Source organism: Oncorhynchus nerka, linkage group LG18 (genome assembly GCF_034236695.1).
Source record: "Oncorhynchus nerka isolate Pitt River linkage group LG18, Oner_Uvic_2.0, whole genome shotgun sequence".
Taxonomy (NCBI): domain Eukaryota; kingdom Metazoa; phylum Chordata; class Actinopteri; order Salmoniformes; family Salmonidae; genus Oncorhynchus; species Oncorhynchus nerka.
Window position 1 is genome coordinate 84,210,960 of NC_088413.1, and position 27,889 is coordinate 84,238,848.

General features: G+C 43.0%; 1 protein-coding gene across 1 annotated transcript in view; it reads right to left on the reverse strand.

The window, feature by feature from the left end:
• Window positions 1-6,903: 6,903 nt before the first annotated feature.
• LOC115126475 (phospholipase B1, membrane-associated-like) overlaps window positions 6,904-27,889 on the reverse strand; it is a 56,089-nt gene continuing 35,103 nt past the window's right edge. Inside the window, exons 14-16 of the mRNA XM_065004466.1 lie at window positions 17,785-17,880; window positions 16,743-16,814; window positions 6,904-7,540 (exon numbers count right to left, since the gene is read on the reverse strand). Of these exons, the coding sequence (XP_064860538.1) occupies window positions 7,427-7,540; window positions 16,743-16,814; window positions 17,785-17,880 (282 nt within the window). The 3' untranslated portion in view covers window positions 6,904-7,426. The remainder of the gene's footprint in view (window positions 7,541-16,742; window positions 16,815-17,784; window positions 17,881-27,889) is intronic.

The following is a 27,889-nucleotide window of genomic DNA, read 5'->3' on the forward strand; positions in this document are numbered from 1 at the left end:
CACCGGGGGCAAACTACCTGCCCTCCAGGACACCTACACCACCCGATGTTACAGGAAGGCCATAAAGATCATCAAGGACATCAACCACCCGAACCACTGCCTGTTCATCCCGCTATCATCCAGAAGGCGAGGTCAGTTCAGGTGCATCAAAGCTGGGACCGAGAGACTGAAAAACAGCTTCTATCTCAAGGCCATCAGACTGTTAAACAGCCACCACTAACATTGAGTGGCTGTTGCCAACACACTGTCATTGACACTGACCCAACTCCAGCCACTTTAATAATGGGAATTGATGGGAAATGATGTAAATATATCACTAGCCACTTTAAACAATGCTACCTTATATAATGTTACTTACCCTACATTATTCATCTCATATGCATACGTATATCCTGTACTCTACATCATCGACTGCATCCTTATGTAATACATGTATCACTAGCCACTTTAACTATGCCACTTTGTTTACTTTGTCTACATACTCATCTCATATGTATATACTGTACTCGATACCATCTACTGTATGCTGCTCTGTACCATCACTCATTCATATATCCTTATGTACATATTCTTTATCCCCTTACACTGTGTATAAGACAGTAGTTTTGGAATTGTTAGTTAGATTACTTGTTGGTTATCACTGCATTGTCGGAACTAGAAGCACAAGCATTTCGCTACACTCGCATTAACATCTGCTAACCATGTGTATGTGACAAATAAAATTTGATTTGATTTGATTTTGAACATGAAAGAGATTTTACGGTCTAGTATCACTGTCTAGTGATTTTACTGTCTAGTGATTTTACTGTCTAGTATCACTGTCTAGTGATTTTACTGTCTAGTATCACTGTCACTGTCTAGTGATATATAGAACCATTTCAAAGTAGAGGAGAAAACGTGACCCCCACCTGTGGCCTCTCTGTTCTCCAATCTATCGATCCTCACACTGAGTTGTGCAAGGCAGATCAGGTTTCAAGCATCTGGTCGACACTGTCTGGCTCTGAGTCAACAGATTCTGACAGCAGTGACGAATGATGTCTTAGGCCAACCAGAACACAGGCTGTAAAAGGAAGTAAAGACAAACCTTTAGAGATAGTGATCACACATAAATCAGCATCTCCAAAACAGTTGGATGAATGGTCAAAAACTTTTAAAGACGTGGTTATCAGAGTTGTGCAGGTTCAGAGTGAAACCAACAACATTATTCGTTCAGTAGAAGAGAAACCTGGTGCATGTCATTATTGCAGGATTTCTGGTCACTGGCAACGAGAACGTGGGAAAAGAAAACGTGATTTAATGAGAAGTGGCCAGGATAAGAAGGGTCCGTCTAAAGTAAAATGGAAACAGGACAACAGCCCTAATGACACAATGTTGGTGCAGAAATGTAAGAAGCTCTCTCTGGCTCAGCAGCAGAGTTTGCTGGATGCTGTGGAGGTAAACTAACACACTCGCTCTTACGTCCCATCTCAGCTGGTGTACATATGACATCGGATGGAATATATGTGAACATGATGGTTAATAACTTTGCAGCAGGTTTGTTTTAGTAGATACAGGTGCTGAAGTCACTGTATTTCCCATATCTTATGCAAAACATATGTCCTCAGTACACGGGCAAGAAGATGAGAGCAACAGGAGTGAGGGGGAGACAGATATGAAACCAACCAAACCATTATAAATTTATATTGGTCCAATGAAGATTGATGCAGGAATCTACAGTTCAGAACCATGCTATTTGGACTATGAAGAAAAATGAGGGTGGTACTCTGGATTTGGAACCAGTGTGATTGACAGGTGTTGCCCCACCTTGCACAAAACAATATCCCATTAGCAAGGAAGCTATGGATGCTACTAAAGTAGCGAGTAAAGATCTATGGGACATGGGTATAGTTGAACAGGAAGCTATGGACGCTACTAAAGTAGTGATTAAAGATCTATGGGACATGGGTATAGTTGAACAGGAAGCTATGGACACTACTAAAGTAGTGATTAAAGATCTATGGGACATGGGTATAGTTGAACAGGAAGCTATGGACGCTACTAAAGTAGTGAGTAAAGATCTATGGGACATGGGTATAGTTGAACAGGAAGCTATGGACGCTACTAAAGTAGTGATTAAAGATATATGGGACATGGGTATAGTTGAACAGGAAGCTATGGACGCTACTAAAGTAGTGAGTAAAGATCTATGGGACATGGGTATAGTTGAACAGGAAGCTATGGACGCTACTAAAGTAGTGATTAAAGATCTATGGGACATGGGTATAGTTGAACAGGAAGCTATGGACGCTACTAAAGTAGTGATTAAAGATCTATGGGACATGGGTATAGTTGAACAGGAAGCTATGGACGCTACTAAAGTAGTGAGTAAAGATCTATGGGACATGGGTATAGTTGAACAGGAAGCTATGGACGCTACTAAAGTAGTGATTAAAGATCTATGGGACATGGGTATAGTTGAACATGGAGGTGGGGTGTGAGGCAGGCTGGGCATCGGTAGTTACTACAATGGACAAGGTGATAATACCAGGCACGTTAGATTTGAGAAAAGCAGACGTTCACTTTATGAGTGACAAACTTAACTATTGCAAACAACTCTCTAGTGGGGAATAACTCCCGAGTCACATGACGTAGTGCCAGGACAATGGGTGATGGGAAAGAAATATGTGACAGACACATTAGGGCCAAGATGGGAAGGTCCTTATCAAGTTTAGCTCATAACGAGGTCAGCAGTAAAAGTCCAGGGAAAGTCACGATGGATACATGTCACTCATTTCACTTTTTAGTTTCCTTCATTACAGGCTATGAGAATCTATCGTCTGAGGCTGCAGCAATATCCTTCGATTCAAGGACTGTTCCTGAAACGATACAAGATCACCGGTGAAGTGCAACCAGTGAAACGGAAGAATTCCTCACTACCGGCAGACTGTCAGAACATCCTGTCTAATAGTTATCTATGTGGAACTGATGCCACTGTGGAAGAGCTATAAAATAGATGTTGATTTATTTAACGCTTTTTTGGTTATTACATGATGTGTTATTTCATAGTTTTGATGTCTTCACTATTATTCTACAATGTAGAAAATGGTAAAAAAAAAAAAAAAATCCTTGAATGAGTAGGTACTGTATATTATTTAATATATGTAAAGACAAGATTCAATCAAGAATTGTCTGATGTGTGACAATATTAGCCTATCACTTGTGAATTATATATTTAAAACATCTTAGGGATCAGGCCCCTTTTTCTCCATTTCCACTTGCTACCTGCCCCAATGCATAGTGCCAACTGTAAAGTTTGGTGGAGGAGGAATAATGGTCTGGTGCTGTTTTTCATGTTGTGGGAAAGGCCCCTTAGTTCCAGTGAAGGGAGATATTAAAGCTACAGAATACAATGACATTCTCAATTATTACACATTAAGTTTGTGGTAACAGTTTGGGGAAGGCCCTTTCCTGTTTCAGCATGAGAATGCCCCTGTGCACAAAGCGAGGTCCATACAGAAATTATTTGTTGAGATTAGTGTGGAAGAACTTGACTGGCCTGCACAGAGCCCCGACCTCAAACAAGGTTCATTAAATAAATAACTTGCTAGTAACAGATGGCATTCATATGTAACCGACTGCCTCGATTCGGTCTTATGTAGCAAAATTTGAAATTGTTTTTATTTTTTTATTTTTTACATTGGATAAAAGTAGAGGCTCAGAGCTAAAGAAAATGGTATATCATACACTACAGTTAAGGAACAATGGGAAAGTAATTCTGCTTTGAAAGTTGATAAACTTGTAAACCCACGTTTGAGAAAATGGCCCTTGAATGTTTTGGGTATACCTACTGGAGAGCTCTTCTTTGTCTACACCCATTCAGTATTTTTCACACCCACTTACGCCTTATTCCCACCCATCTCTTTAAGGATTCACGTGAGCTAAACAGAGTGAGTACGGGTGTGTACTAAACAACCAAAGATTTCCAGAATGCTTATCTATCGACATGTCTGTGGACAGTTGTCGTAGTGAAATCATGAACATTATATTGTCGTCCGACATCAAAGTTGTCATTGTCCTAATGAAAAACTGCAGGCTACATGACATCAGCAACCAGGTTGTTCTTCACATTACCGTCTCTGGTAAACACACACTATATTAAATAAAATCAAAGTTTATTTGTCACATGCACATGATACAGAAGGTGTAAACGGTAAAGTGAAATGGCTACTAGCTAGCTAACAGTATGCTTTAACTAATATTACTACACAGATCATACAAGTAATGCTAGCTAGAGAGCCAGTAAGCTAACGTTCGCTAGCTAGCTAACAGTATGCTTTAACTTGCAATGAAAACAACTTCTTGACAAAATTAGAAATGCATAATATCTGAAAATGTAGCTAGCTAGACTCTCTTACCCGTGTACATGGGTGAACGCCTCTCCCTCTCTGTCCTGGTTGCCTTCGTTTGAAGATGTAATCTGGAGACAGAGGTTTTTTGCAGTTCTTTGTGATAACTTTCAAAAAAGCTGTGTTAGAAAGGATTACCTACACATACTGAGCAGCTCATGTTATAGACAGAAGCATGCTACATGACAGACCAATCCAAACTCATCTCATTGACATTGGCATGTCTAGCGTGTGTGTGTGTGTGTCTCTTCACAGTCCCTGCTGTTCCATAAGGTGTATTTTTTAAATCTGAATCTACTGCTGCATCAGTTACTTGATGTGGAATAGAGTTCCATGTAGTCATGGCTCTATGTAGTACTGTGGAATAGAGTTCCATGTAGTCATGGCTCTATGTAGTACTGTGGAATAGAGTTCCATGTAGTCATGGCTCTATGTAGTACTGTGGAATAGAGTTCCATGTAGTCATGGCTCTATGTAGTACTGTGGAATAGAGTTCCATGTAGTCATGGCTCTATGTAGTACTGTGGAATAGAGTTCCATGTAGTCAGGGCTCTATGTAGTACTGTGGAATAGAGTTCCATGTAGTCATGGCTCTATGTAGTACTGTGGAATAGAGTTCCATGTAGTCATGGCTCTATGTAGTACTGTGGAATAGAGTTCCATGTAGTCATGGCTCTATATAGTAATGTGGAATAGAGTTCCATGTAGTCATGGCTCTTTGTACTGTGTGCCTCCCATAGTCTGTTCTGGACTTGGAGACTGTGAAGAGACCTCTGGTGGAATGTCTTGTGGGGTATGCATGGGTGCCCAGTGCAGACAGCTTGGTGCATTCAAGCTTGGTGCATTCAGCTTGGTGCATTCAGCTTGTCAACACTTCTTACAACTGTAATGTTCATGATTAATATAGGCTCTCAGGGAATTCAACTTTAATTAACCTGGAAGCGTCGCTGTATCTAAATTAAGATTGACAAGTTTAAAATGTCTCATTCGTAGGAACAAATTAACTTATGAGTGATCAACCTGGTAAAAGGTTTGTTTGGCAATTTAAATGTCCTTGTTGAATCGAACGAGACAATGATATCCAATCAGTTGAGATTCGTTGGATATAATGTAGTGTAACCAGTTGTTACCGATGTGAGAATACATTTGCCCTCACAATAGATTTTTTTCTCCCAAAATAATTACTTCACCACAAAGGGTCACTTACCCCTGAAAGCTGAAATCACACGGGATTCCAGCAAAGGCAGGACTTCTGTCGCACAAGGTGCGGGATTTCACTGTAAACAAAGGAGAATGGCTTCTCTCTCTTTGTTAGCTTAGCATCTAATGCAAAGGAGAATGGCTTCTCTCTCTTTGTTAGCTTAGCCTCTAATGCAAAGGAGAATGGCTTCTCTCTCTTTGTTAGCTTAGCCTCTAATGCAAAGGAGAATGGCTTCTCTCTCTTTGTTAGCTTAGCATCTAATGCAAAGGAGAATGGCTTCTCTCTCTTTGTTAGCTTAGCATCTAATGCAAAGGAGAATGGCTTCTCTCTCTTTGTTAACTTAGCCTCTAATGCAAAGGAGAATGGCTTCTCTCTCTTTGTTAGCTTAGCATCTAATGCAAAGGAGAATGGCTTCTCTCTCTTTGTTAGCTTAGCCTCTAATGCAAAGGAGAATGGCTTCTCTCTCTTTGTTAGCTTAGCATCTAATGCAAAGGAGAATGGCTTCTCTCTCTTTGTTAGCTTAGCCTCTAATGCAAAGGAGAATGGCTTCTCTCTCTTTGTTAGCTTAGCCTCTAATGCAAAGGAGAATGGCTTCTCTCTCTTTGTTAGCTTAGCCTCTAATGCAAAGGAGAATGGCTTCTCTCTCTTTGTTAGCTTAGCATCTAATGCAAAGCTAGCCGTTCTTGTACCAGAATGTTTACTTCAAGCACAAAAAAGGTCAATTTGGGAATGGGGTTGACTAACAATGCCTCACACTCAACCCAATCAGCGTTTCTTGCTAGCAACGTTACCAGAACACTCGGTAACATAAAGAAATACTTGCCATGTCTAAGTTACTCACGCTCCTGAAGCGAGATAGACAGAGAGATAATACTTCGCTTTGGCCAAACAAATATATTTCTCAAATTTCCTTAATCGGCTGACCCTTTTGTCCTAGCTCTAGAAATTAATACTCGCTGAGACTACTTGACAAATATCTTTTCTCATGCCCTAGCTCTGGAAACGTAATAATTCATCCTACACACTCTGACCCTTTGTCAGGTATACAACACCGGAGTCAATCTTTCCCTGCTATCTGGGTCAAAAGGAAACACACAGACATAGTCTCAACGATAATCCTGCCTACAGCTCTATTGGTGTATAACGTAATTTGCTACTTCATTAATGTAGACTGAATTCAACAGTAAGGCCTAATTTTGGATTTTGTCCATGCACAGGGCTACAATACACTACCAGTCACATCCCTCTCTTAGCAAAATCACTTTCATAATTTTTCATATTTAGTACACAACATAGAGGATGGAAACTTCATACATGTACTGTGTATACTTTTCAATTTACAGTATTTCCTCTATAATATTTTTAATGACATCACAAAATAACAACCAAATCACATTATTATTCTTTAGATCACCTCTGACCCCACGTTCTCTGTTAGAAATAATGTTCCAGTATTCGCTTTAGAACGTGTTCAAGTTGAATGTTCTTGTCTTTGATTTACAACAGGGTGTGAGCTGTCAACCCCCCACCAGTTCCCCTCTGCGAGTGAAAGGGGGTCTGGCTGAAGTTATTTATTGCAAAGCTGATCTGTGTCACGCTTGCTCCCGCTCCCCCTCTCTGGCGCTCAAGGGCGCCAGGCTGCCCTTCATTACACACACCTGTCACCATCATTATGCGCAGCTGCGCAATATTGGACTCCATTACTTTGTTGATTACCCCTCTGATTACCCCCCGATTACCCCTCTATATCTGTCTGCTCCTCACTTTGTTCCCTGTCTCACTTTGTTCCCATTGGAAACAGTCATGTGGATTATCAGCCCATTGGAAAAAGTCATGTAGATCAGTAGATTGCAGACATTGTAAGGAGTAGAAGGGAGATGACCATGGGCATGTGGAGGGTCAGTGGTGGTCCTGCAGACACAGCTCTGGGTCTTGTGTAGATGTAAGGATGGTCCTAAATCACAAAACATCCCCATTAACAGACAGTTGTGAATGTCTTCAATTCATTAGTTCATACACCTCACTTAAGACTAATTCGAGATTCAAAGACAGGGCCTATGTAAAATACATAGAGCTGACATGGGGCCTACTGTAAAATACATAGGGCTGATGTAGGGATGACATGGAGGCCTACTGTAAAATACATAGGGCTGATGTAGGGATGACATGGAGGCCTACTGTAAAATACATAGGGCTGATGTAGGGATGACATGGAGGCCTACTGTAAAATACATAGGGCTGATGTAGGGATGACATGGGGCCTAGTGTGGAAGACGTGGAACCTACTGTAAAATGTATAGGGCTGTTATAGGGGTGACATGGGGCCTACTGTAAAATATATAGGACTGACGTAGGGTTGACATGGGGCCTACTGTAAAATGTATAGGGCTGTTATAGGGGTGACATAGGTCCTACTGTAAAATACATAGACCTGCCATAGGGTTGACATGGGGCCTACTGTAAAATACATAGGGCTGATGTAGGGATGACATGGAGGCTAGGCCCTATGTCTACCCTGTCAGCCCTATGTGTTTTACAGTAGGCCCTATGTCTACCCTATGTCAGCCCTATGTGTTTTACAGTAGGCCCTATGTCTACCTTATGTCAGCCCTATGTGTTTTACAGTAGGCCCTATGTCTACCCTATGTCAGCCCTATATATTTTACAGTAGGCCCTATGTCTACCCTATGTCAGCCCTATGTGTTTTACAGTAGACCCTATGTCTACCCTATGTCAGCCCTATGTGTTTTACAGTAGGCCCTATGTCTACCCTATGTCAGCCCTATGTGTTTTACAGTAGGCCCTATGTCTACCCTATGTCAGCCCTATATATTTTACAGTAGGCCCTATGTCTACCCTATGTCAGCCCTATGTGTTTTACAGTAGGCCATATGTCTACCCTATGTCAGCCCTATATATTTTACAGTAGGCCCTATGTCTACCCTATGTCAGCCCTATGTGTTTTAGGCCCATGTATGTCAGCCCTATGTCTACCCTATGTCAGCCCTATATTTTACAGTAGGCCCTATGTCTACCCTGTCAGCCCTATGTGTTTTACAGTAGACCCTATGTCTACCCTATGTCAGCCCTATGTGTTTTACAGTAGGCCCTATGTCTACCCTATGTCAGCCCTATGTGTTTTACAGTAGGCCCTATGTCTACCCTATGTCAGCCCTATATATTTTACAGTAGGCCTATGTCTACCTATGTCAGCCCTATGTGTTTTACAGTAGGCCCTATGTCTACCCTATGTCAGCCCTATATATTTTACAGTAGGCCCTATGTCTACCCTGTCAGCCCTATGTGTTTTACAGTAGGCCCTATGTCTACCCTATGTCAGCTCTGTGTTTTACGGTAGCTGTAAAACACATAGGGCTGACAGGGTAGACATAGGGCCTACTGTAAAACACATAGGGCTGACAGGGTAGACATAGGGCCTACTGTAAAACACATAGGGCTGACAGGGTAGACATAGGGCCTACTGTAAAACACATAGGGCTGACATAGGGTAGACATAGGGTCTACTGTAAAATATATAGGGCTGACATAGGGTAGACATATGGCCTACTGTAAAACACATAGGGCTGACATAGGGTAGACATAGGGCCTACTGTAAAATATATAGGGCTGACATAGGGTAGACATAGGGCCTACTGTAAAATATATAGGGCTGACATAGGGTAGACATATGGCCTACTGTAAAACACATAGGGCTGACATAGGGTAGACATAGGGCCTACTGTAAAATATATAGGGCTGACATAGGGTAGACATAGGGCCTACTGTAAAATATATTGGGTTTGCATTTATTAGAGATCCCCATTGCCAAGGCAGTAGCTCCTCTTCCTGGGTACCAGTACTGTATTAAAGCACTTACATTACATATAAAATAAAAGATAAAACAGTGACATTATTTAATACCACCATATCACAATGTTTGCGTATGTATGTGTCTGCACCTTGGTATTTTCTTTATTTAACTAGGCAAGTCAGTTAAGAACAAATTCTTATTTTCAATGACGGCCTAGGAACAGTGGGTTAACTGCCTGTTCAGGGGCAGAACGACAGACTTGTACCTTGTCAGCTGGGGGGTTTGAACTTGCAACCTTCTGGGTACTAGTCCAACTCTCTAACCACTAGGCTACCCTGCCGCCCCGTATGTGTCTCTTCACAGTTGTTCCATAAGGTGTATTTGTACCCGTTTTATAAACCTAATTCTACTGCTGCATCATTTACCTGATGTGGAATAGAGTTCCATGTAGTCATGGCTCTATGTAGTACTGTGTGCCTCCCATAGTCTGTTCTGGACTTGGGGACTGTGAAGAGACCTCTGGTGGCATGTCTTGTGGGCTATGCATCACCGGGGGCAAACTACCTGCCCTCCAGGACACCTACACCACCCGATGTTACAGGAAGGCCATAAAGATCATCAAGGACAACAACCACCCGAGCCACTGCCTGTTCACCCAGCTATCATCCAGAAGGCGAGGTCAGTACAGGTGCATCAAAGCTGGGACCGAGAGACTGAAAAACAGCTTCTATCTCAAGGCCATCAGACGGTTAAACAGCCACCACTAACATTGAGTGGCTTCTGCCAACACACTGACTCAACTCCAGCCACTTTAATAATGGGAATTGATGTAAAATATATCACTAGCCACTTTAAACAATGCTACCTAATATAATGTTTACATACCCTACATTATTCATCTCATATGTATACGTATATACTGTACTCTATATCATCTACTGCATCCTTATGTAATACATGTATCACTAGCCAATTTAAACTATGTCACTTTGTTTACCTACTCATCTCATATGTATATACTGTACTCGATACCATCTACTGTATCTTGCCTATGCTGCTCTGTACCACCACTCATTCATATATCTTTATGTACATATTCTTTATCCCCTTACACTTGTGTGTATAAGGTAGTAGTTTTGGAATTGTTAGTTAGATTACTCGTTGGTTATTACTGCATTGTCGGAACTAGAAGCACAATTATTTCGCTACACTCGCATTAACATCTGCTAACCATGTGTATGTGACAAATAAAATAACATTTGATTTGATTTGATTTCTTTGTGGCACCTGACCACACGACTGAACAGTAGTCTAGGTGCGACAAAACTAGGGCCTGTAGGACCTGCCTTGTGTTTTTAAGAAGGCAGAGCAGCGCTTTATTATGGACAGACTTCTCCCCATTTTAGCTACTGTTGTATCAATATGTTTTGACCCTGACAGTTTACAATCCAGGATTACTCCAAGCAGTTTAGTCACCTCAAGTTCCACATTATTCATTACGAGATGTAGTTGAGGTTTAGGGTTTAGTGAATGATTTGTCCCAAATACAATGTTTTTACTTTTGGAAATATTTAGGGCTAACTTATTCCTTGCTACACATTCCGAAACTAACTGCAGCTCTTTGTTGAGTGTTGCAGTCATTTCAGTTGCTGTAGTCGCTGACGTGTATAGTGTTGAGTCATCCACATACATTCATTAGTAAAGATTGAAAAAAGTTTGCCAATCAATTGGGCTGCCAGACTTATTTGCCATACCTTTTGTCTCATCCCTCTCAACCATACACATTTTCAATTCCTCATCAGTCCTTATTAAATCCAAGATGGTGTAGTATTTTGTCTTTGTCCTGTTGTGTCCCTGTATATATCCTTTTCTTCGCATATCTTTTAAAAATATTTTCCTAAACATCAACTTCTAAATACTCTCCTGCAACCCGCCTTACCCAATGTGGCGTGGATCTGCTTTTCTTCAAAAGTATTTCTATTTACTTCTGATCTGGAATCCCTCAACTGAAGCTAGCCAGCTAACTAGAGAGAGATAGCCTGCAAAGTAATGTCATACTTTCCAGGTCCATACCCAAACAGTTCGAACTACTGATTTTGAAAATTACTCTCTCCAGAAATAAGTTTCTCACTGTTGCCGCCTGCTACCGACCCCCCTCAGCTCCCAGCTGTGCCCTGGACACATTTGTGAATTGATCGCCCCCCATCTAGCTTCAGAGTTTGTTCTGTTAGGTGACCTAAACTGGGATATGCTTAACACCCCGGCAGTCCTACAATCTAAGCTAGATGCCCTCAATCTCACACAAATCATCAAGGAACCCACCAGGTACAACCCTAAATCTGTAAACAAGGGCACCCTCATAGACGTCATCCTGACCAACTGGCCCTCCAAATACACCTCCGCTGTCTTCAACCAGGATCTCAGCGATCACTGCCTCATTGCCTGTGTCCGCTACGGAGCCGCAGTCAAACGACCACCCCTCATCACTGTCAAACACTCCCTAAAACACTTCTGTGAGCAGGCCTTTCTAATCGACCTGGCCCGAGTATCCTGGAAGGACATTGACCTCATCCCGTCAGTTGAGGATGCCTGGTCATTCTTTAAAAGTAACTTCCTCACCATTTTAGATAAGCATGCTCCGTTCAAAAAATGCAGAACTAAGAACAGATATAGCCCTTGGTTCACTCCAGACCTGACTGCCCTCGACCAGCACAAAAACATCCTGTGGCGGACTGCAATAGCATCGAATAGTCCCCACGATATGCAACTGTTCAGGGAAGTCAGGAACCAATACACGCAGTCAGTCAGGAAAGCTAAGGCCAGCTTCTTCAGGCAGAAGTTTGCATCCTGTAGCTCCAACTCCAACTCCAAAAAGTTCTGGGACACTGTGAAGTCCATGGAGAACAAGAGCACCTCCTCCCAGCTGCCCACTGCACTGAGGCTAGGTAACACGGTCACCACCGATAAATCCTTGATTATCGAAAACTTCAACAAGCATTTCTCAACGGCTGGCCATGCCTTCCGCCTGGCTACTCCAACCTCGGCCAACAGCTCCGCCCCCCCCGCAGCTACTCGCCCAAGCCTCTCCAGGTTCTCCTTTACCCAAATCCAGATAGCAGATGTTCTGAAAGAGCTGCAAAACCTGGACCCGTACAAATCAGCTGGGCTTGACAATCTGGACCCTCTATTTCTGAAACTATCCGCCGCCATTGTCGCAACCCCTATTACCAGCCGGTTCAACCTCTCTTTCATATCGTCTGAGATCCCCAAGGATTGGAAAGCTGCCGCAGTCATCCCCCTCTTCAAAGGGGGAGACACCCTGGACCCAAACTGTTACAGACCTATATCCATCCTGCCCTGCCTATCTAAGGTCTTCGAAAGCCAAGTCAACAAACAGGTCACTGACCATATCGAATCCCACCGTACCTTCTCCGCTGTGCAATCTGGTTTCCGAGCCGGTCACGGGTGCACCTCAGCCACGCTCAAGGTACTAAACGATATCATAACCGCCATCGATAAAAGACAGTACTGTGCAGCAGTCTTCATCGACCTTGCCAAGGCTTTCGACTCTGTCAATCACCATATTCTTATCGGCAGACTCAGTAGCCTCGGTTTTTCGGATGACTGCCTTGCCTGGTTCACCAATTACTTTGCAGATAGAGTTCAGTGTGTCAAATCGGAGGGCATGCTGTCCGGTCCTCTGGCAATCTCTATGAGGGTGCCACAGGGTTCAATTCTCGGGCCGACTCTTTTCTCTGTATATATCAATGATGTTGCTCTTGCTGCGGGCGATTCCCTGATCCACCTCTACGCAGACGACACCATTCTATATACTTCCGGCCCGTCCTTGGACACTGTGCTATCTAACCTCCAAACGAGCTTCAATGCCATACAACACTCCTTCCGTGGCCTCCAACTGCTCTTAAACGCTAGTAAAACCAAATGCATGCTTTTCAACCGTTCGCTGCCTGCACCCGCACGCCTGACCAGCATCACCACCCTGGATGGTTCCGACCTTGAATATGTGGACATCTATAAGTACCTAGGTGTCTGGCTAGACTGTAAACTCTCCTTCCAGACTCATATCAAACATCTCCAATCGAAAATCAAATCAAGAGTCGGCTTTCTATTCCGCAACAAAGCCTCCTTCACTCACGCCGCCAAACTTACCCTAGTAAAACTGACTATCCTACCGATCCTCGACTTCGGCGATGTCATCTACAAAATTGCTTCCAACACTCTACTCAGCAAACTGGATGCAGTCTATCACAGTGCCATCCGTTTTGTCACTAAAGCACCTTATACCACCCACCACTGCGACTTGTATGCTCTAGTCGGCTGGCCCTCGCTACATATTCGTCGCCAGACCCACTGGCTCCAGGTCATCTACAAGTCCATGCTAGGTAAAGCTCCGCCTTATCTCAGTTCACTGGTCACGATGGCAACACCCATCCGTAGCACGCGCTCCAGCAGGTGTATCTCACTGATCATCCCTAAAGCCAACACCTCATTTGGCCGCATTTCGTTCCAGTTCTCTGCTGCCTGTGACTGGAACGTATTGCAAAAATCGCTGAAGTTGGAGACTTTTATCTCCCTCACCAACTTCAAACATCTGCTATCTGAGCAGCTAACCGATCGCTGCAGCTGTACATAGTCTATTGGTAAATAGCCCACCAATTTCACCTACCTCATCCCCATACTGTTTTTATTTATTTACTTTTCTGCTCTTTTGCACACCAATATCTCTACCTGTACATGACCATCTGATCATTTATCACTCCAGTGTTAATCTGCAAAATTGTAATTATTCGCCTACCTCCTCATGCCTTTTGCACACAATGTATATAGACCCCTTTTTTTCTACTGTGTTATTGACTTGTTAATTGTTTACTCCATGTGTAACTCTGTGTTGTCTGTTCACACTGCTATGCTTTATCTTGGCCAGGTCGCAGTTGCAAATCAGAACATGTTCTCAACTAGCCTACCTGGTTAAATAAAGGTAAAATAAAAAAATAAAAATTGTGGAGAGGTTGGAGTCTGTTTGATTGAGTGTGTGGACAGGTGTATTTTATACAGGTAACGAGTTCAAACAGGTGCAGTTAATACAGGAAATGAGTGGAGAACAGGAGGGCTTCTTAAAGAAAAACTAACAGGTCTGTGAGAGCTGGAATTCATACTGGTTGGTAGGTGATCAAAAACTTATGCGTTGCAATAAAATGCAAAATAATTACTTAAAAATCATACAATGTGATTTTTTAAATTTTTGTTGAAGTGTACCTATGATAAAAATTACAAACCTCTAAATGCTTTGTAAGTAGGAAAACCTGCAAAATCGGCAGTGTATCAAATACCTGTTCTCCCCACTGTATCTGTGGTTCATAGGCACATGATTACTGCATTCAATAGCTGCAGGATCAACAGAGCCACGAAGGGCAGTTAGAGGGACATAAACTAAGTTAATTACATTGTGTCTCCCAATGCCCATAGGATAATGTACATTTGATGCGGCATTATGACAACTCATTGTAGAAATTGAGCGTGTTGAGGTGACTAAACTACTTGTTGTAACCCTGGATTCTAAACTGTCATGGTCAAAACATGTTGATAAGCACGACTGGCCCTAAAATATACACAGAGAGCTAACATGAATAATATGCAGGTCAATCTCTCCTGGTTCAAAGCAGAGGAGAGATGGACTTCACCACTGCTGGTCTTTGTGAGAAGTAATGACATGTTGAATTCACTGAGCTGTTTGTTACCACAAGACATGCCACCAGAGGTCTCTCTCTCTCTCTCTCTCTCTCTCTCTCTCTCTCTCTCTCTCTCTCTAGTTTTTCCTATGCTGGGTTTCCGTACAGCACTTTGTGACATCAGCTGATGTAATCTTTATAAATACATTTGACTGATTGATTGATATCTCAGTCCATGTGATAAAAATAATCCTCATGCCTATAAGAAGGGAGGAGCAGAATGGAGTCGTGATCTGATTTCCTGAAGGCAGGTTGGGGTCGTGCCTCGCAGCCATCCCGGAAGGGAATGGAACAATGGTTGAGAGTTTTTTGAAGCACTACAGGCAATGTGTTGATAGAACTTCGGTAGAGTTTTCCTCAGATTTTCTTTATTAAAAGTTCCCAGCTACAAATAATTGTGGCTTCGGGATATGTGGTTTCCAGTTTACACAAAGGCCACTGTAGTTCTTTGAGGGCCGTCGTGGTATCGGCTTGAGGGGGAATATACATGGGCTGTTAATTTAACCGAAGATAATTATCTTGGGAGGTAACACGGTTAGCATTCGATTGTGAGTTATTCTAGGTGAACAAAAGGACTTGAATTTCTGTACATTACGACAATCACACCATGAGTAGGTAATCATGAAACATACACCTTTCTTCTTCCTGGAGAGTTCTTTATTGCTGTCTGCGCAATGTACCGAGAACACAGCTGGCTCTCTCCGGATATAGATATAGATCCTCGCCCTGAGTTCATCTACTTTATTTTCCAGAGACTGAACATGAGTGAGTGATATACTCGGAAGCGGTGGATGGTGTGCACGCCTCCTGAGTCGAACTAGAAGTCCACTCCGAAAACTTCTTCTCCGAAGGCTGCATTTTGGAGCAGTGTTTGAGATAAGTTCAATTGCCTTGGGGGGGTACGAACAATTCGGTCGAACTTCTGGTCGGAATGTTGGTGAATTACCATCGCTCTGATATCCAAAAGTTATTTCTGGTTGAATGTAATAATGCAAAAAACGTTCTGGGCCAATAACGTTAGACATAACACACAAAAATAAAAAAAATACTGCAAAGTTGCTTTGGAGCCAGAAGCAGAGCGGCCATGTCTGCGCCATCTTAGACACACACACACACACACACACACACACACACACACACACACACACACACACACACACACACACACACTTTGTGTTGTAGATAGGTGGTAACACTTAATTTGTTGTGAAATCTGTTGTTTTTAAAATTGTATAGGACTGTCTTAATTTTGCAGGATCCCAGGAAGAGTAGCTGCTACCTTGGCAGGAACTAATGGGGATCCATAATAAACCCCAGGAAGAGTAGCTGCTACCTTGGCAAGAACTAATGGGGATCCATAATAAACCCCAGGAAGAGTAGCTGCTACCTTGGCAGGAACTAATGGGGATCCATAATAAACCCCAGGAAGAGTAGCTGCTGTCTTGACAGGAACTAATGGGGATCCATAATAAACCCCAGGAAGAGTAGCTGCTGCCTTGGCAGGAACTAATGGGGATCCATAATAAACCCCAGGAAGAGTAGCTGCTACCTCAGTAGGAACTAATGTGGATCCTTAATAAATACAATACAAGTACCTTGGTTGGGCAGATGAGTTTGACAGGGTTTGAGAATGTGTACACCAACTCTTTTTGTCCCTCCGGTTGGAACTGGAAAAAAAATGGGAGGACATGCTCAAATGAACAAAACTCGGTGTTCTCTTCGCAAAAAAATGTATGCAATATTTTCCCATACCGTTATTTAACATAGAAAGGTTAAGAGGGTTCACCATGTGGTTTCATAGTCCCAACTGCTAACCCAAACCCCTAAATCCTAACCCCCTAACCCCTAACTCACCATGTGGTTTCATAGTCCCAACTGCTAACCCAAACCCCTAAATCCTAACCCCCTAACCCCTAACTCACCATGTGGTTTCATAGTCCCAACTGCTAACCCAAACCCCTAAATCCTAACCCCCTAACCCCTAACTCACCATGTGGTTTCATAGTCCCAACTGCTAACCCAAACCCCTAAATCCTAACCCCCTAACCCCTAACTCACCATGTGGTTTCATAGTCCCAACTGCTAACCCAAACCCCTAAATCCTAACCCCCTAACCCCTAACTCACCATGTGGTTTCATAGTCCCAACTGCTAACCCAAACCCCTAAATCCTAACCCCCTAACCCCTAACTCACCATGTGGTTTGATAGTCCCAACTGCTAACCCAAACCCCTAAATCCTAACCCCCTAACCCCTAACTCACCATGTGGTTTCATAGTCCCAACTGCTAACCCAAACCCCTAAATCCTAACCCCTAACCCCTAACTCACCATGTGGTTTCATAGTCCCAACTGCTAACCCAAACCCCTAAATCCTAACCCCCTAACCCCTAACTCACCATGTGGTTTCATTGTCCCAACTGCTAACCCAAACCCCTAAATCCTAACCCCCTAACCCCTAACTCACCATGTTGTTTCATAGTCCCAACTGCTAACCCAAACCCCTAAATCCTAACCCCCTAACCCCTAACTCACCATGTGGTTTCATTGTCCCTTGGCCAGCTCCTAACCTTAACCCCTAACTCACCATGTGGTTTCATTGTCCCTTGGCCAGCTCCTAACCTTAACCCCTAACTCACCATGTTGTTCCATAAACCCTTGGCCAGCTCCTCGTGGCCCTTCACTCTGAAGTGGAAACAGTCTGCGGTGAAAAAGCTGAGATCTATTTTTCCATCCTAAAGTGAAAATCAATAACAGACGGTCATTAATTTATCAAGGGTACTATGCTAAAACATATGATTTTTTAAGTGATTCAGTTATTTAGTAAATCATAGATGTAGCAGATCCACTTGATTTATGGAATACTGTGTAAATCTTGGTGGTTGGGCATGTTGTAGGAAGGGGTTAGAGATCAGGGGTTAGAGGTCAGAGGGTAGGGAACAAACAGGCAGCCTCGGTTGGAGGGTAGGTGGGGTTAGGGAACGAATAGGCAGTCTCGGTTGTTGGGTGTGGCGTAGGTAGGGTTTAGGGAACGAATAGGCAGTCTGTTGTAGCGTAGGTAGGGTTTAGGGAACGAATAGGCAGTCTGTTGTAGCGTAGGTAGGGTTTAGGGAACGAATAGGCAGTCTGTTGTAGCGTAGGTAGGGGTTAGGGAACGAATAGGCAGTCTCGGTTGTTGGGTGTGGCGTAGGTAGGGGTTTGGGAACGAATAGGCAGTCTGTTGTAGCGTAGGTAGGGTTTAGGGAACGAATAGGCAGTCTGTTGTAGCGTAGGTAGGGGTTAGGGAACGAATAGGCAGTATCGGTTGTTGAGTGTGGCGTAGGTAGGGAACGAATAGACAGTCTCGGTTGTTGGGTGTGGCGTAGGTAGGGGTTTGGGAACAAATAGGCAGTCTGTTGTAGCGTAGGTAGGTGTTAGGGAGCAAAAACAGGTCGTCTTGGTGGTTGGGAATGTTGTAGGTAGGGGTTGGAGGTTAAGGTTTAGGGGGTAAGGTTTAGGGAACAAACATTTCATCTTGGTGGATGGGCTTGTTGTAGGTATGAGTTAGGGGTAAGGAAACAAATACTGTGTAAATCGTTGTGGTTGGGCGTGTTGTAGGTAAGGGTTAGAGGTTAGGGTTTAGGGGGTAAGACTCCAGTCACACATGTCATAGACTGTTCTCTCTGCTACCTCACGGCAAGCGGTACTGGAGCGCCAAGTCTAGGTCAAAAAGGCTCCTTAACAGCTTCTACCCCCAAACCATAAGACAATTTATCAAATGGCCACGTGGACTATTTTGTTTTTACACTGCTGCTACTCGCTGTTCATTATCCATGCATAGTCACTTTACCCCTACCTACATGTACAAATTACCTCAACTAATCTGTATCCCTGCACATGGACTCTGTACTGGTACCCCTGTATATAGTCTCATTACTAACCTGTACCCCTACACATTGACTCTGTACTGGTACCCCTGTATATAGTCTGATTACTAACCCGTACCCCTGCACATTGACTCTGTACTGGTACCCCTGTATATAGTCTCATTACTAACCCGTACCCCTGCACATTAACTCTGTACTGGTACCCCTGTATATAGTCTCATTACTAACCTGTACCCCTGCACATTAACTCTGTACTGGTACCCCTGTATATAGTCTCATTACTAACCCATACCCTGCACATTGACTATGTACTGGTACCCCTGTATATAGTCTCATTACTAACCCGTACCCCTGCACATTGACTATGTACTGGTACCCCTGTATATAGTCTGATTACTAACCCGTACCCCTGCACATTGACTATGTACTGGTACCCCTGTATATAGTCTGATTACTAACCCGTACCCCTGCACATTGACTATGTACTGGTACACCTGTATATAGTCTCATTACTAACCTGTACCCCTGCACATTAACTCTGTACTGGTACCCCTGTATATAGTCTCATTACTAACCCATACCCCTGCACATTGACTATGTACTGGTAACCCTGTATATAGTCTCATTACTAACCCGTACCCCTGCACATTGACTATGTACTGGTACCCCTGTATATAGTCTCATTACTAACCCATACCCCTGCACATTGACTATGTACTGGTACCCCTGTATATAGTCTGATTACTAACCCATACCCCTGCACATTGACTATGTACTGGTACCCCTGTATATAGTCTGATTACTAACACATACCCCTGCACATTGACTATGTACTGGTACCCCTGTATATAGTCTGATTACTAACCCGTACCCCTGCACATTGACTATCTACTGGTACCCCTGTATATAGTCTGATTACTAACCCGTACCCCTGCACATTGACTATGTACTGGTACCCCTGTATATAGTCTGATTACTAACCCATACCCCTGCACATTAACTCTGTACTGGTACCCCTGTATATAGTCTCATTACTAACCCGTACCCCTGCACATTGACTATGTACTGGTACCCCTGTATATAGTCTCATTACTAACCCGTACCCCTGCACATTGACTATGTACTGGTACCCTGTATATAGTCTGATTACTAACCCGTACCCCTGCACATTGACTATGTACTGGTACCCCTGTATATAGTCTGATTACTAACCCGTACCCCTGCACATTGACTATGTACTGGTACCCCTGTATATAGTCTGATTACTAACCCGTACCCCTGCACATTGACTATGTACTGGTACCCCTGTATATAGTCTCATTACTAACCCATACCCCTGCACATTGACTATGTACTGGTACCCCTGTATATAGTCTCATTACTAACCCATACCCCTGCACATTGACTATGTACTGGTACCCCTGTATATAGTCTGATTACTAACCCGTACCCCTGCACATTGACTATGTACTGGTACCCCTGTATATAGTCTGATTACTAACCCGTACCCCTGTATATAGTCTCATTACTAACCTGTACCCCTGCACATTGACTCTGTACTGGTACCCCTGTATATAGTCTCATTACTAACCCATACCCCTGCACATTGACTCTGTACTGGTACCCTGTATATAGTCTGATTACTAACCCGTACCCCTGCACATTAACTCTGTACTGGTACCCCTGTATATAGTCTGATTACTAACCCATACCCTGTATATAGTCTGATTACTAACCCATACCCCTGTATATAGTCTGATTACTAACCCGCACCCCTGTATATAGTCTGATTACTAACCCATACCCCTGTATATAGTCTGATTACTAACCCATACCCCTGTATATAGTCTGATTACTAACCCATACCCCTGTATATAGTCTGATTACTAACCCATACCCCTGTATATAGTCTGATTACTAACCCGTACCCCTGTATATAGTCTCATTACTAACCCGTACCCCTGCACATTAACTCTGTACTGGTACCCCTGTATATAGTCTCATTACTAACCTGTACCCCTGCCCATTAACTCTGTACTGGTACCCCTGTATATAGTCTCATTACTAACCCGTACCCCTGCACATTGACTCTGTACTGGTACCCCTGTATATAGTCTGATTACTAACCCATACCCCTGTATATAGTCTGATTACTAACCCATACCCCTGTATATAGTCTGATTACTAACCCGTACCCCTGTATATAGTCTGATTACTAACCCATACCCCTGTATATAGTCTGATTACTAACCCATACCCCTGTATATAGTCTGATTACTAACCCATACCCCTGTATATAGTCTGATTACTAACCCATACCCCTGTATATAGTCTGATTACTAACCCGTACCCCTGTATATAGTCTCATTACTAACCCGTACCCCTGCACATTAACTCTGTACTGGTACCCCTGTATATAGTCTCATTACTAACCCATACCCCTGCACATTGACTATGTACTGGTAACCCTGTATATAGTCTCATTACTAACCCGTACCCCTGCACATTGACTATGTACTGGTACCCCTGTATATAGTCTCATTACTAACCCATACCCCTGCACATTGACTATGTACTGGTACCCCTGTATATAGTCTGATTACTAACCCATACCCCTGCACATTGACTATGTACTGGTACCCCTGTATATAGTCTGATTACTAACACATACCCCTGCACATTGACTATGTACTGGTACCCCTGTATATAGTCTGATTACTAACCCGTACCCCTGCACATTGACTATCTACTGGTACCCCTGTATATAGTCTGATTACTAACCCGTACCCCTGCACATTGACTATGTACTGGTACCCCTGTATATAGTCTGATTACTAACCCATACCCCTGCACATTAACTCTGTACTGGTACCCCTGTATATAGTCTCATTACTAACCCGTACCCCTGCACATTGACTATGTACTGGTACCCCTGTATATAGTCTCATTACTAACCCGTACCCCTGCACATTGACTATGTACTGGTACCCCTGTATATAGTCTGATTACTAACCCGTACCCCTGCACATTGACTATGTACTGGTACCCCTGTATATAGTCTGATTACTAACCCGTACCCCTGCACATTGACTATGTACTGGTACCCCTGTATATAGTCTGATTACTAACCCGTACCCCTGCACATTGACTATGTACTGGTACCCCTGTATATAGTCTCATTACTAACCCATACCCCTGCACATTGACTATGTACTGGTACCCCTGTATATAGTCTCATTACTAACCCATACCCCTGCACATTGACTATGTACTGGTACCCCTGTATATAGTCTGATTACTAACCCGTACCCCTGCACATTGACTATGTACTGGTACCCCTGTATATAGTCTGATTACTAACCCGTACCCCTGTATATAGTCTCATTACTAACCTGTACCCCTGCACATTGACTCTGTACTGGTACCCCTGTATATAGTCTCATTACTAACCCATACCCCTGCACATTGACTCTGTACTGGTACCCCTGTATATAGTCTGATTACTAACCCGTACCCCTGCACATTAACTCTGTACTGGTACCCCTGTATATAGTCTGATTACTAACCCATACCCCTGTATATAGTCTGATTACTAACCCATACCCCTGTATATAGTCTGATTACTAACCCGTACCCCTGTATATAGTCTGATTACTAACCCATACCCCTGTATATAGTCTGATTACTAACCCATACCCCTGTATATAGTCTGATTACTAACCCATACCCCTGTATATAGTCTGATTACTAACCCATACCCCTGTATATAGTCTGATTACTAACCCGTACCCTGTATATAGTCTCATTACTAACCCGTACCCCTGCACATTAACTCTGTACTGGTACCCCTGTATATAGTCTCATTACTAACCTGTACCCCTGCCCATTAACTCTGTACTGGTACCCCTGTATATAGTCTCATTACTAACCCGTACCCCTGCACATTGACTCTGTACTGGTACCCCTGTATATAGTCTGATTACTAACCCATACCCCTGTATATAGTCTGATTACTAACCCATACCCCTGTATATAGTCTGATTACTAACCCGTACCCCTGTATATAGTCTGATTACTAACCCATACCCCTGTATATAGTCTGATTACTAACCCATACCCCTGTATATAGTCTGATTACTAACCCATACCCCTGTATATAGTCTGATTACTAACCCATACCCCTGTATATAGTCTGATTACTAACCCGTACCCCTGTATATAGTCTCATTACTAACCCGTACCCCTGCACATTAACTCTGTACTGGTACCCCTGTATATAGTCTCATTACTAACCTGTACCCCTGCCCATTAACTCTGTACTGGTACCCCTGTATATAGTCTCATTACTAACCCGTACCCCTGCACATTGACTATGTACTGGTACCCCTGTATATAGTCTGATTACTAACCCATACCGCTGCACATTGACTCTGTACTGGTACCCCCTGTATATAGTCTCATTACTAACCCGTACCCCTGCACATTGACTATGTACTAGTACCCCCTGTATATAGTCTCATTACTAACCCATACCCCTGTATATAGTCTGATTACTAACCCATACCCCTGTATATAGTCTGATTACTAACCCGTACCGCTGCACATTGACTATGTACTGGTACCCCTGTATATAGTCTCATTACTAACCCGTACCCCTGTATATAGTCTGATTACTAACCCATACCCCTGTATATAGTCTGATTACTAACCCATACCCCTGTATATAGTCTGATTACTAACCCGTACCCCTGTATATAGTCTCATTACTAACCCGTACCCCTGTATATAGTCTCATTACTAACCCGTACCCCTGTATATAGTCTCATTACTAACCCGTACCCCTGTATATAGTCTGATTACTAACCCATACCCCTGCATATAGTCTCATTACTAACCCGTACCCCTGTATATAGTCTGATTACTAACCCATACCCCTGTATATAGTCTCATTACTAACCCGTACCCCTGTATATAGTCTGATTACTAACCCGTACCCCTGTATATAGTCTGATTACTAACCCATACCCCTGTATATAGTCTGATTACTAACCCATACCCCTGTATATAGTCTCATTACTAACCCATACCCCTGTATATAGTCTCATTACTAACCCATACCCCTGTATATAGTCTGATTACTAACCCATACCCCTGTATATAGTCTCATTACTAACCCATACCCCTGCACATTGACTATGTACTGGTACCCCTGTATATAGTCTGATTACTAACCCATACCCCTGCACATTGACTATGTACTGGTACCCCTGTATATAGTCTGATTACTAACCCATACCCCTGCACATTGACTATGTACTGGTACCCCTGTATATAGTCTGATTACTAACCCGTACCCCTGCACATTGACTATCTACTGGTACCCCTGTATATAGTCTGATTACTAACCCGTACCCCTGCACATTGACTATGTACTGGTACCCCTGTATATAGTCTGATTACTAACCCATACCCCTGCACATTAACTCTGTACTGGTACCCCTGTATATAGTCTCATTACTAACCCGTACCCCTGCACATTGACTATGTACTGGTACCCCTGTATATAGTCTCATTACTAACCCGTACCCCTGCACATTGACTATGTACTGGTACCCCTGTATATAGTCTGATTACTAACCCGTACCCTGCACATTGACTATGTACTGGTACCCCTGTATATAGTCTGATTACTAACCCGTACCCCTGCACATTGACTATGTACTGGTACCCCTGTATATAGTCTGATTACTAACCCGTACCCCTGCACATTGACTATGTACTGGTACCCCTGTATATAGTCTGATTACTAACCCGTACCCCTGCACATTAACTCTGTACTGGTACCCCTGTATATAGTCTGATTACTAACCCATACCCCTGTATATAGTCTGATTACTAACCCATACCCCTGTATATAGTCTGATTACTAACCCGTACCCCTGTATATAGTCTGATTACTAACCCATACCCCTGTATATAGTCTGATTACTAACCCATACCCCTGTATATAGTCTGATTACTAACCCATACCCCTGTATATAGTCTGATTACTAACCCATACCCCTGTATATAGTCTGATTACTAACCCGTACCCCTGTATATAGTCTCATTACTAACCCGTACCCCTGCACATTAACTCTGTACTGGTACCCCTGTATATAGTCTCATTACTAACCTGTACCCCTGCCCATTAACTCTGTACTGGTACCCTGTATATAGTCTCATTACTAACCCGTACCCCTGCACATTGACTCTGTACTGGTACCCCTGTATATAGTCTGATTACTAACCCATACCCCTGTATATAGTCTGATTACTAACCCATACCCCTGTATATAGTCTGATTACTAACCCGTACCCCTGTATATAGTCTGATTACTAACCCATACCCCTGTATATAGTCTGATTACTAACCCATACCCCTGTATATAGTCTGATTACTAACCCATACCCCTGTATATAGTCTGATTACTAACCCATACCCCTGTATATAGTCTGATTACTAACCCGTACCCCTGTATATAGTCTCATTACTAACCCGTACCCCTGCACATTAACTCTGTACTGGTACCCCGGTATATAGTCTCATTACTAACCTGTACCCCTGCCCATTAACTCTGTACTGGAACCCCTGTATATAGTCTCATTACTAACCCGTACCCCTGCACATTGACTATGTACTGGTACCCCTGTATATAGTCTGATTACTAACCCATACCGCTGCACATTGACTCTGTACTGGTACCCCCTGTATATAGTCTCATTACTAACCCGTACCCCTGCACATTGACTATGTACTAGTACCCCCTGTATATAGTCTCATTACTAACCCATACCCCTGTATATAGTCTGATTACTAACCCATACCCCTGTATATAGTCTGATTACTAACCCGTACCGCTGCACATTGACTATGTACTGGTACCCCTGTATATAGTCTCATTACTAACCCGTACCCCTGTATATAGTCTGATTACTAACCCATACCCCTGTATATAGTCTGATTACTAACCCATACCCCTGTATATAGTCTGATTTCTAACCCGTACCCCTGTATATAGTCTCATTACTAACCCGTACCCCTGTATATAGTCTCAATACTAACCCGTACCCCTGTATATAGTCTCATTACTAACCCGTACCCCTGTATATAGTCTCATTACTAACCCGTACCCCTGTATATAGTCTCATTACTAACCCATACCCCTGTATATAGTCTGATTACTAACCCGTACCCCTGTATATAGTCTGATTACTAACCCGTACCCCTGTATATAGTCTCATTACTAACCCATACCCCTGTATATAGTCTCATTACTAACCCGTACCCCTGTATATAGTCTGATTACTAACCCATACCCCTGCATATAGTCTCATTACTAACCCGTACCCCTGTATATAGTCTGATTACTAACCCATACCCCTGTATATAGTCTGATTACTAACCCGTACCCCTGTATATAGTCTGATTACTAACCCATACCCCTGCATATAGTCTCAGTACTAACCCGTACCCCTGTATATAGTCTGATTACTAACCCATACCCCTGTATATAGTCTCATTACTAACCCGTACCCCTGTATATAGTCTGATTACTAACCCGTACCCCTGTATATAGTCTGATTACTAACCCATACCCCTGTATATAGTCTCATTACTAACCCATACCCCTGTATATAGTCTCATTACTAACCCATACCCCTGTATATAGTCTGATTACTAACCCATACCCCTGTATATAGTCTCATTACTAACCCATACCCCTGCACATTGACTATGTACTGGTACCCCTGTATATAGTCTGATTACTAACCCATACCCCTGCACATTGACTATGTACTGGTACCCCTGTATATAGTCTGATTACTAACCCATACCCCTGCACATTAACTCTGTACTGGTACCCCTGTATATAGTCTCATTACTAACCCGTACCCCTGCACATTGACTATGTACTGGTACCCCTGTATATAGTCTCATTACTAACCCGTACCCCTGCACATTGACTATGTACTGGTACCCCTGTATATAGTCTGATTACTAACCCGTACCCCTGCACATTGACTATGTACTGGTACCCCTGTATATAGTCTGATTACTAACCCGTACCCCTGCACATTGACTATGTACTGGTACCCCTGTATATAGTCTGATTACTAACCCGTACCCCTGCACATTGACTATGTACTGGTACCCCTGTATATAGTCTCATTACTAACCCATACCCCTGCACATTGACTATGTACTGGTACCCCTGTATATAGTCTCATTACTAACCCATACCCTGCACATTGACTATGTACTGGTACCCCTGTATATAGTCTGATTACTAACCCGTACCCCTGCACATTGACTATGTACTGGTACCCCTGTATATAGTCTGATTACTAACCCGTACCCCTGTATATAGTCTCATTACTAACCTGTACCCCTGCACATTGACTCTGTACTGGTACCCCTGTATATAGTCTCATTACTAACCCATACCCCTGCACATTGACTCTGTACTGGTACCCCTGTATATAGTCTGATTACTAACCCGTACCCCTGCACATTAACTCTGTACTGGTACCCCTGTATATAGTCTGATTACTAACCCATACCCCTGTATATAGTCTGATTACTAACCCATACCCCTGTATATAGTCTGATTACTAACCCGTACCCCTGTATATAGTCTGATTACTAACCCATACCCCTGTATATAGTCTGATTACTAACCCATACCCCTGTATATAGTCTGATTACTAACCCATACCCCTGTATATAGTCTGATTACTAACCCATACCCCTGTATATAGTCTGATTACTAACCCATACCCCTGTATATAGTCTGATTACTAACCCGTACCCCTGTATATAGTCTCATTACTAACC